The sequence below is a fragment of the Mus caroli genome, chromosome 5, assembly GCF_900094665.2.
Source record: "Mus caroli chromosome 5, CAROLI_EIJ_v1.1, whole genome shotgun sequence".
Taxonomy (NCBI): domain Eukaryota; kingdom Metazoa; phylum Chordata; class Mammalia; order Rodentia; family Muridae; genus Mus; species Mus caroli.
The window spans coordinates 20,239,688-20,251,416 of NC_034574.1; the positions used below are offsets into that span (position 1 = coordinate 20,239,688).

At 36.2% G+C, this 11,729-nt stretch overlaps 1 protein-coding gene across 16 annotated transcripts in view; it reads right to left on the minus strand.

Annotated features, from left to right (window-relative positions):
- The window catches only part of Kmt2c (lysine methyltransferase 2C), a 234,437-nt gene that overhangs the window by 76,727 nt on the left and 145,981 nt on the right, over positions 1 to 11,729 (minus strand). For all 16 annotated transcript variants that reach the window (XM_029477435.1, XM_029477434.1, XM_029477427.1 and 13 more), the window contains 7 exons: positions 7,931 to 8,112; positions 7,627 to 7,791; positions 6,600 to 6,709; positions 5,895 to 5,960; positions 4,757 to 4,969; positions 3,538 to 3,666; positions 1,007 to 1,126 (listed from right to left, as the gene is read on the minus strand). In XM_029477435.1, coding sequence (XP_029333295.1) covers positions 1,007 to 1,126; positions 3,538 to 3,666; positions 4,757 to 4,969; positions 5,895 to 5,960; positions 6,600 to 6,709; positions 7,627 to 7,791; positions 7,931 to 8,112 — 985 coding nt within the window. The remainder of the gene's footprint in view (positions 1 to 1,006; positions 1,127 to 3,537; positions 3,667 to 4,756; positions 4,970 to 5,894; positions 5,961 to 6,599; positions 6,710 to 7,626; positions 7,792 to 7,930; positions 8,113 to 11,729) is intronic.

Below are 11,729 nucleotides of genomic sequence, written 5' to 3' on the forward strand. Positions count from 1 at the left end.
TTTTACTTTTTACAAATTTATTTGTCTCTTTTCTTTTTTTTTTAAATTTTTAATATTTTTATTACATATTTTCCTCAATTACATTTCCAGTGCTATCCCAAAAGTCCCCCATAGCGCCCCCCACTTCCCTACCCACCCATGTTTTAAGGCATGCTGTGTTATGCATGCTGGAGGACTTTTTGGTTTTGGTTTTTCAACACAGGCTTCTAATCCATCTACGTAGCAGTGACTGACATGAAACTCCCTCCATAGACCAGGCTGGCCTTGAACTCAGATCTGCCTGCTTTTGCCTCTTGAGAGCCAGAATTAAAGGCATGTACCACCACTGCCTGGCCAGAGCACTCTAACTTATACAAAGGGCTGTCTTAAACAATGACTTAGCTTTCTCAAGCAAGGGTAACAAAATGTACCAATGTATTTATAAAATATAATAAAATAGATTTGTTGGGCAATTAAATAGCCTGTAAGTTTAATCTTATACTAGGTCAACAAGGCAGGTAGAGAGAGGCCTTTGCTAAAGTAGGCAGAGAGTATCTGATACAACTGAGTGAATTAATTCTTCTACTCTTCTAATATAGCACAGGAAGCATTTAGCAGAGTGAGTGGTAGGCCTTAAAATGTCAAAGCAAAGGTGAGGAGCGTAGACCATCATAGATTGTGAGCTTAGCACCGAAGCAATGAAGGGAAAGGGGGGAAATGGCATGTGTGCCGTAAGTGTGGCACTGGCAAGGCTGAGGCAGTATATTAGTTTGAGGTAGCCATGGCCCATGTAGGGAAATCGCCATGAGCCTGAACTATAAAAGACCAGACTCTATCTTTTCCTCCCTCCCTCCCTCCTTCCCTCTCTCTCCTCCCAACAAACCCAAAACAAAAACAAAAAACTCAAAAGACTATATTTTATTAGATTGAAACCATAATGCTGCATGTAGCATTATTATGGTAGCGACCACTCATTCCAACAGAGTATCAATCCCAAGGAGTTAAACCAAAGAAAACTGGCACATACCATCATCTCTGCTAGGTAACTGCTCAGAAATAGAGCCGGAAGAATCTTTTCTAACCACAGATCTTTTGGCTTTTCCTTGTCCTGTTCGACTTCTTTGTCGTACCATAAATCCACCAATACCTATATAAAACAGAAAGTGCACAAAGTGATAAATAATTCTAGAATTCTCTAGTACAAAGAATGACTTTGTCTTTAATGGTGAAGTTTTTTCAAAATTCAATTGTATGTTTAATAGAAATTAATAATCTCTTTTCATGTGTATGAGTATATGTATGCAGGTCTGAGTCTATGTGTAGAGGCATGGGTGTGTGTGTGTGTGTGTATGCATGTATGTGTGTGGAGGCCAGAAACTGATCCTGAATCTTATCCTTGATCTCTCTCTACCTTATACACTGCAGCAGAGTATGTCACAGGATTCAAAATGATATCATGAATAATTAAGTTCCTTTAAAATTTTCCAGATCATTTTTATATATGTGTATTTGTGTGCTTATGTAAATGTATATGAGTTATGTTAGTAACCCTTGTCTCTGACCCCTTAATAAATGGATTATAGTACACGGTGACCCAACGAGTTTTTATATGGGTGCCGAGTACTCAAACTTTGCTCAGTCTTATGCTTCCATGGCAAGCGCTTTACCTGCTGAGCAATCCCTACATCCTTGCATCTCATTTTTGTGCAAAGTAGAGAAGGCTGGAAGTAAAAATAAATGTCAAAAACACTGTTATCATATCAAACATGAAATACAACTTGCCAGTATATGGAAAGAACTACTTAGATTTCCTGTTCTACACAAGATCAAATTAAAAACTAAATAAAACAATAGAGCTTGAATATTAAGGAGCTGATACATCTCAGTTCCCTTCCATAATTTTTTTTAAAAGATTTATTTATTTATTTATTTATTTATTACATGTAAGTACACTGTCGCTGTCTTCAGACACTCCAGAAGAGGGCGCCAGATCTCGTTACAGATGGTTGTGAGCCAGTTACACTTCCTGAGAACAGCACAGCAGACCAGCATGCACGGTGAGAATGAAAACTGAACTAAAATACACTAACCCTCGTTGATCAATATGATTTCAGTGGTGCTACCTAGCTTTCCCATGTGAGAAAGGCCAGAAGTCACATGATACATGAAGCTCTGTAGCTAGGAACACAGAATTCTACTAACTCAACTCAGGTAAGTCATTTTACTTCACAGTACTATAATCCATTAACTGTCAAATAGGTATAATACATAGTAGCTCTTCCCATATCATAAGTATAAGCAAAATGAGATTAGTAAAATGCTTAGCAAATTTTACAGCACCAAATCCCATAAGCTTTTGTCATGATCTTCGTGTCCAATAAATTGCTTTATAGTGCCCCCAAATAAAGGGATGTGGATGTCCCCACATGTGATAGATAAAGCAGCTTAGACAGAAAACATCATTCTAAAAGATGATGTTCTAAAAGAAATACGCTCTACCTAAAAGCACAAATATACTTGGAAACATAGTAATTAAAAAGACATAAAATCAGCTATTCACTATCCTGAAGAACACAAATGCAAAGTTCTGACAGAGATTGAATTAATCTAATGCTTTATGACTAAAAACAGACATCAATAAATGGTCTACAACTTTTTGTGAGAGACTTCAATACCTTTTTTTAAAATAATGAAAACTGCTTTTTTTTTTCCCCTACCAATGAAATATACCAGAGAAGAAAGATTTATGGGCAGAGAGATGGGTCAGTGGTTATAAATCTTATTATTCTTGCAGAGGACTTGAGTTTGGTTCCCAGCACGTTCATGGCATCTCACAGTTCTTTCTAACTCCAGTTTTACAATCTCTGGTACACTCGCTCACATAAGCTCACACATACACATAAATAAAAATAAACTAAAAAAATGAGAATGGTATCAACTGCACTAGAGATTCAATAAGACAGAAGAACCTTGTTTTGTTCACATTTAAGCCTATATAATTACTGAAATAAAAACATAAAACTATTCAAAATGAATGCTTAAAAGAAGATTGATGAAGAACATTATTTATGTTCAACTTTTAAAGCAACTGATGAAAAAAATACATGAATTGCTTTAAAAGCTGAACATAAATAAAAACCAACTAATAAATGGTTAATATTTGGGATAATGATTTATTGTCAAGTAGTTACACTTTCAATGTAAAGGATCCATCAGTCCCATGTAAGATGCTAAACATAGCCCCAATTATAAGTCATCATTATTGTTGTTGCAATTGTTATTATTGGTAAATTAGCAAAAGTTTTGTTATGCTGAATTATCTACCTCGGGGCCTAGAGCAACTAAGAACACTGGCTGCTCTTCTGAAGGGTCCTGACAATTCGCAGCACCCACATGGCTTCCAGGGTATCTGACACCTCTTATGGCCTCTGTGGACAGTAGGCATTCACATGATGCATTTACATACACACAAGCAAAACACTAATACACATTTCAGTAGGGGTAGGGGGAGAAACAGAGACAGACAGACCGAGAGAGAGACTAGTTGGTATACTCTACCTGGTCTGTATGGTTTTCTTTTTCTCTTTTTTATGGCATCTGTTCCTTCTATTCCCTTAGTTTCATCATCTCCAGCTTCCCGCTCAGGACTAGATTCAGATTTTCCATCACAATCCATAAGTTCTCCTTCTAGAAAATGTAAATATACGAAGAAACTGCATATTCTATCAAATACAGAAAAATTAAAAACTACAAAAGAAAACAAAAAACAAGCAAAGTAAAACATCACCAAGCCATTCTAATAACCTGTACTGAGAGTGGCTGAGAAGTAAAGAGAAGACAGTAGGTGCCCAAGGATAGGGTGGGAATCATCCTGCCTGTGTTGTGTCCCCAGGGAATGTGTGTGGCATAATGACCCAGGCTCCAGCAGCCAAATCTCTGAGTTCAAAGCCAACACAGTCTACAGAACTAGTTCCTGGGTTGCCAGGGCTACACAGAGAAGCCCAGTAAGGGGGAGGAAACAAAGAACTCAAAAGGATCAGTTTCTTGTTTATTTTAGTTTGTTTTTGTTTTTAGTAATCTTTGTGTTTAACATCAAGAATTAAGATTCAAGATTTAGCCAGGCAGTGGTGGAGCACACCTTTAATCCCAGCACTTGGGAGGCAGAAGTAGGTGTATTTCTGAGTTTGAGGCCAGCCTGGTCTAAAAAGTGAGTTCCAGGACAGCCAGGGCTACACAGAGAAACCCTGTCTCAAAAAACCAAAACAAGGAAACAAACAAAAAGATTCAAGATTTATCTAGTTAGTCTACTGATAAGACTTCAAATTTTGTCATACAATATGCATTTAATAAATATCCCCAAGTGATAAAACATGATTAAAAATGATTATGGCTTTATTTCTGAATAAAATGAAAATAATCACTCCAAAATAAACAACCAAATGTAGTCATCTTGGAAATAAACATAGATAATTTGTGTTATATTCAATGTTGCTATTAAAACTCTTTGTTACATCACAATTTCAGATAGAAAAACCTATTCTATTCTGATCAAAGAAAATGTTTATAAATCACCAGTTTACAAAGTTTAGAGGATGGCTTATGCTGACAAATCAGCAAACTGAAAAGAATCGCTCTGAATGACCTACCTTATAAGCTACACAATCATACTGCTCTTAGAGATTTCAATCACAAAAGTCATTCCATATGAGAAAATATGCACACACAAAGCTAAGAACACTCAGAGAGGAAGTGTCCCAAGAAAATTAATGAGCATTACCTCGACTATCATCCATTTCACCATCTCTTGAATGTTCTGACTGGATGTCTGGAGGGGTCTGAAGGACAGCCACACTATTCTGATTTATAATCTTCAATTTCAGTTTTGGTTTTGTGCGTTTTCTCCTGGGAGCTGTGACTGTGAGGCTCTGTAGCTGACTCATCCCTGACTCGGTCAGACACACACCATCCTGGGTGTAGGTCTTAGGGGGGTCTAAGATTACAAACCCAAGGACACACATTGAAGCTTTCATTTTAAACTGACTGATAAGTTGATTAATATTCCAAAATCTACGTGGCAAAAAGATACAACTATATACTTATTCAGCAATTATCTACAAAATGCACAAACTGAAGATGTTCAGTAACACTGAAAACACTGATAACTTTTTAGGACTACAGGAATGTATGTTAACAAAAAAAGGGGTGGGTTTACTGAAAGCATCCTGGCTTCCATGAACATGAAAAGAAGATCCTGGAGCTAAAGGTGCTGCTGCAGCCACTCAAATAATAAGCTTTCTCCCAGTGAAGACCAAAATGTAAATAAGAGAAATGAATATACTTCAGAAGCCCATTTGACCACCTACAAAGAGTGTTAAACACTGTAAAAACCTGCATCCTTAAGTACAATGATATACATGTATTCAAACCCATTAATACACTGTTTTGTGTTCTAGCTTAAAATACTAATAAGATCATAAACTCTGAAGATAACTTTTAATGTGAAAACTTGTTTATTAAAATAATTTCAATATAATCCAAGTGTTTTTATATTCAAAATATTGTGAAAATATTGGTTAAACGTCATGTCATCATTCTAAGTTATCAGAGAAAAAATTGTAAAATATTAATTAGTACTAAATGAGTGCTTACTTAAACAGGCTTTCTTTTTCTCCTTACTGACAACTAAGCAAGCACAACACCCAGCTGAAGTGAAGGCAAGCAAGATACTAACAGTTAATCCAAAGAGCTATTGTTTTCATTATTTCCTGAAACTTATAGGAATACTATTTCATCAAAATGGGATATGAACATTTTATACATTAATTCTTGACATTAACATCAGACAATTCACTTAATTTCATTTAAGCATCAAGTCAGTTGTTTAAGAATTAAAAGAAAAACATTTCCAATTTTACCTAGCTCTTTCACTTTTGTGACGATCTGTGCCACAAGAGAAGAGTCACAGCAGTCTGAGGAAGGCACTGAACAGAAAAAGAACCAATCAGGAAATGTTGAGAAAAAAAGACTTATACAACAGAATTAATTTTCAGTTGCTGTACACGTATCATTCAACAGGATGTTAGTTCTTAATGTGGGGTGGGGTGGGGGAAGAGAGTTTGTGTATGCCAACCAAATAGTGTACCCATGTGCTCCATCCCAACCCCAAAAGCAGCTCTTAGTTTTTCAAAGGCATTATTTCATGATTTAATTTTCAAGTGCTTTTTGAGACAAGGTGTCACTATGTCGCTGAGCCTGGCCTGGTATGCACTGTAATACAGACTAGCTCAGCATCACCATCCTGCTGCCTCGGCATCACCAAGCACTCAGATTACTGGTACCCACTATTATGCTCAGCTTCCAAAACAAGAACAAAACAAGGAACACTGAGAAGAAAACCAGGAGAGACTGAATGGGGGATTTCTAAATACAATAATCCAAGAGGTTAAACCTTAAGAGCAAAATTATATTTTACATCTAATTTGCATATGCTTCATGTTTTCATTATACAACCATTTAAATAAAGTTTGGAAAGGAAGTATATTATAGTACAAAACAACTTCTATTTCACAAATCAAGGAGACACGGGGCAGCATAACTCATAGTTTATGTTACTATCTTACCATTAGACACAGGCATATAGGGTCTGCACATGCTACAATCAAAACCAATGTCTGCTACATTTTCCACTTCCTCCTCAGTATTTAAGTTTTGACAAACTGCATGCATCCACCTAAAACAAAACACATGTACACATTTAAAAGAAGTGAGTATGCTAGAAATTGAACTCCTTTTAAAATCGTAACAGGAGATGACAGTCCTCAAACCTAAAGCCCCAAGTCTCAAATGTCCCCTCTTTTCCCTAACTATGACTATTAACCCACAAGAACCATCCTTGTTCTGATAAGTCAAGAAAAAGGAATGAGAATAAACACGAAGGAGAAAGCATATGCACGTTGTTAGGACAACATCCAATAGTGAGCAAATGCTGAAAGACAAAGATAGCAATGAAGCTAGTCAGGTCAGGCAAGAATACAGAAGAGTACAATTAAAATTGTGTGTGTGAGAGTGCCACCCACTGCATCTAACGAGGAACAGATGTGCTGCATGTCAAGGAAAGAGGACCTTGCTTTAGGGCAGTTTGTAGCCAATTGCTACAAAAACTACACAACTTACTTACAAATAATCCTGCACCACCAATGAATCAAAGTTGACACTGTACATTCAGTGCTAAACTGCTAGCAATACTGATAGAAAAACAACAGAAGCAGTCTGCACATACTAGTTAGGAAGATCAAGATCTTAAGTTTTAGGGGGGAAATAGTGAGAAAAAAGAAGAATGTAGGGAGAGCATTTTCAGAATCTAACAAAAGACTGAGAAATTCTCCACAAAAATGTGAATACTAACTATGTATCTGATTTCAAGGGACTGATAAATCACCAAAAGAACCTCCAATTGAAAGCCTGAAGTCTCTAAAATTAAAATTTTTAAATAGTAAAGTAGTCTGGAAGCTTCTAATAGACTAAAAATCTAGAAAGCAAAGTTTTGTTCCCTAAATTTATAATCAAGAAAAGTAATTTTCTAAGGTTCGTTACTACCTTTGAGAAACCTGCTTTAAAGATAGCAAAGGAGGTTAAGGGGCGCAGTACCTATCACACTGTCTACACTGCAGGATGAGGTCCTCTTCTCTGTAGTTCCGACAGCAGACAGGGCAGGAAGACAGGCTGGCACAAGGAGCACACTGTGTGTAATTGTTCTGCCATTCGCATCTCAAACCTGCAGATGTTGCTCCACAGTGTCTGCACCAAACACACCTGAAATCCAAAGCCCCATGAAAGTATCAAGTTTATTTTCGTATTAAAGTGTAAAAATCTGAGAAGCTACAAGTGCACAGAATGAGAACAGAAGTTCAGAACTTGAAAGACTGACAAAGTAACATGAATCCTAGGGTACCATTTGCATTTCCAGCCTCCTTTGGGAACTGTCTGCAATGGAGGGTCTAGGCAGTAGGTATGATAGCTTATGTCACAGTCATCACATAGCAAGAGTCTTCCAGGGTCAGTTGCCTTCCCACAGGCCTCACACACAGTGCACTCAAGACATCTCCAACCTTTGCTAAGAACCACTTTAGTGATCTGGAAAAAGAAAATAAAATCCATGTGATTGCTTTATGTATTTAACTTAGAATCATTTTTGTTTAACTAGAACATTGCATGAATTTCCACTGTGCGTGAATGCATACGTGAACGCATACATACATGCATACATACATACATACAGAACAGGAACAGGTAAACATTACTATGCCCAAATACTTAATAGGACAGACACCACATCTGCATACTTTTAGGCACCCACCTGATCAACATAACCATGTAAGTCATAACTTCTCAATGCTTCAGATTTAATTCCATTATTATTACACATATGGTGACTGGCTTTTAAAGTTGAATAAGCTGCCCTACTACTATTGACAGGATTTTAAACTGCATCAATGAAATCTTTATACATGGTATTTATATTAATGGGATTAAATGCTTCTGAAATTTTTGGTTATAGTATGGCTTTTCTACCAAATAAGCTACCAAATAGTTTCTCTGAAATCAATAGTTTCCCTACCAAAAAGGGGGAAAATTATCACAACAAAATATTAAGTTTTCAGGGACATTTTATGGTCCTTCAGGAATTTCAGGTCATAAGGCTGGCACTTACATAGCTCATCTTTACTCATTAATTTCTGTCTGAAAGACCTGAATCGGCAGGATTTTTGAGAATCTCTACATCCCTAATAAAATTCTCAAAGAAGTTATACCATGAAAAATTAATGTGAGGAAATAAACTTTTCCTTTTTTTGTTTTGTTTTGTTTTGTTTTTGTTTTTTAGGACAGGGTTTCTCTGTGCAAATGGACCAGATAAGCCTGAAACTCAAGCCTGCCTCTGCCTCCCAAGTGCTGGGGTCACAGGTGTGTATCACCGCTGTCCTGCACAGGATCAATTTCAAAAGCATATATTTCCCAAGTGACAACAGAATAGGAAACAGTAAAGGTATATAGAGAAAAGAACTATGAGATCTCAGATTATGAGGAATGAGGAAGCCTAAAACTACTGAAACAGAAACAGAATTCATTTCAAAGGAATTGATGTCTATAAGAATGTCTTTATTTGTTGCAAAAGTACAAAGGTTCAAAAGCACAAAACTTTCCATCTACCCCAAACGTTAAAATACAGTAGTACAGTATCCATTCTTATGCAGAAAACTACTAAGCATAATAGCTAGCCTAGCTACGCGAGTCATTAAGTAAAAAGGCAGACTGTCAGTCACACACATGAGGTAGAAATTTAGCTCAGCTAGAAATATATGGAATGGAGTAAGAATATGTTCCAAGAAAAGTGCAAAGGACTGTGTGCAGGCAAGTTAAGGATGTGCAAGGGACCACATGTCAGATGCTGTGGGCAGATTAGAGCAAGGCAATACAGAACACTACCCCAGGGAAATGGCATTTGAGAATTTAATCTGATAGGATGGTGTATGTGCAGTGGGCTAAAAAACAAACAATAAAATAAGAATAGAGAGTTACTCATGATTACGGTCTTCTTGTTATTAAAAACCCAGAAAAGACACAAGCCACATTTCCTTACTTAGACGTACAGTGAACATTTACTGCATGATAGCCAGTATTTTTCTGCATCAACTGTCCAGTGACACACTACCATAAAATGTAATAGGAAGGAATGAATTATATATTGAAAAACAAACCTGAATTTGATTATTCAGAGTAGTGAGTCAGCAATGTCAGACACTGCTCAAGCTGTGACACCAGCTTACTACTTAGAACTAGAGAATGATCCACAAAAGACGACGCTTGAAAAGAGTAAATGAATGCTATAGATATAGAGCTTAATAAGACTGAGGTTTTGATGTTTAAGCACATCTCCTTATTACCTTGACTAACATATTAATTTCTTCTAAATGTCTGAAATTACCAAATTATAATATAGTATTTACCATATGAGGGGCCCGGAAGAAAAAGCAGAGTGGAATAGTACAGTAAACTGCATGGTGACCACAAAAAGCTCATAGACCAGGGACTGTCTAGAGCAGCTCTGCCAAGTGCTCCTCAGGTCAGAGGCACTTTCAGAGCCCTGCTGCTGCTAAGAGCTAATTTGTTGGCTATACCTTAATTTATTCACAGTTGTACAGTATTTTAGAGACCATATGACATAAATTGATATCACTATAGTAACATTAAACAAATAATGCTTCTATTTTTTTGTATTTTAAAATATTCCATTTTGATTTATAAAATAGTAAGTGTTCTATAGCTGCAACCCATACAAACAACAACACACTCTATCTCTTTGAAGAGCATTACTTAGGAGTTTTAGATATAAATATATGGGAATATCAACTTCAGAATAAAGGCTCTTTGGAAAGATTAAAAAGTTCCATGGTTTATCTACAATAATTTTTATTGCCACAATAAAAAATAAGCCTGGAAGATGTGCCTTGACTATTTCTCCATATACCTTTGTTTCTTTATTTATTACTGTGTGTGCATGTCCATCTGTGACTATGTGCATATGTGCATCGATGGAAGTCAAAGGATGGGGCACCCTCACAAATCAGCTCTCTCTTTAAACCTTTATATGGATTCCAGGGTTGAACTCAGGCACCTCACCATCACCTTTTGTTTCTCCAATTAGTAGGACTATATATATTATTATGTTCTGTCCAAAATAATTATCAGTAGTACAAAAGACACCACACATAGCTAGAAAAGCATGTATTTAAACACTACATGACTGTAATTAGCTAATAATCAGTTGGGTTTTATTTTTTAATGCTCTTTTTTAAAATATTTATTGATTTATTATGTATACAATGTTTTGCCTTCATATATGCCTGCATGCCAGAAGAGTGCACCAGATCACATTATAGATGGTTATGAGCCACCTGTGCTTGCTGGGAATTGAACTCAGGACCTCTAGAGGAAATTGAACTCAGGACCTCTAGAAGAGCAGTCACTGCTCTTAATATCTGAGCCATCTTTCTAGCCCCCTATTTTATATTCTTTATATAAGTTCAATTAGTTTAGTTGAAAATGGAAATGGATGGGTAACTTAAAAGAAATCCACAGAAATTCTGGGTAATGTCTCTAAATCTTAACTTTCCTCCAAAAACTGCTATCATGGTAGTCAAGGGAAATGGCTATATTAAGACATCATTGTGTTCATAAAACTTTACAATCACATCTTGAAAGGAATCATATTTGATATTCTTCAATAATTTTCTGGATTCAAATCTCAACACATTTGAATATGAAGACACAATGAAGAAATAGTTTCTTCTATGCATGTATAACTTTTTTTTAAACTGGCATTAAATAATTTAGGATTTAAATGTTTTCATTCTGCATGAAATATAGTACTAGCATTGTTCTTTAGATATAAGGAGAAAATGTATGTGAAGAAGGGCTGAGGAACCTAAATGTGGGAGAGACATGGACAGTCACACGAATATAGTCAAGAACAACAGAATGAAGTAAAATAACTTCTCAGTATATAATTATAAGATAAACTGTTTTAAGAGTAAATATCTACATTTTAATGCCTTTTCAATACACTGCCAGGATAATTTAAATCAAGAACACAGATTTTTAGGAACTAATTTATCAGGGTAACACTTAGAAACAGTATTAAAAGTACTAAAATGGGAGAGGGAGAGGGAGAGGGAGAGGGAGAGGGAGAGGGA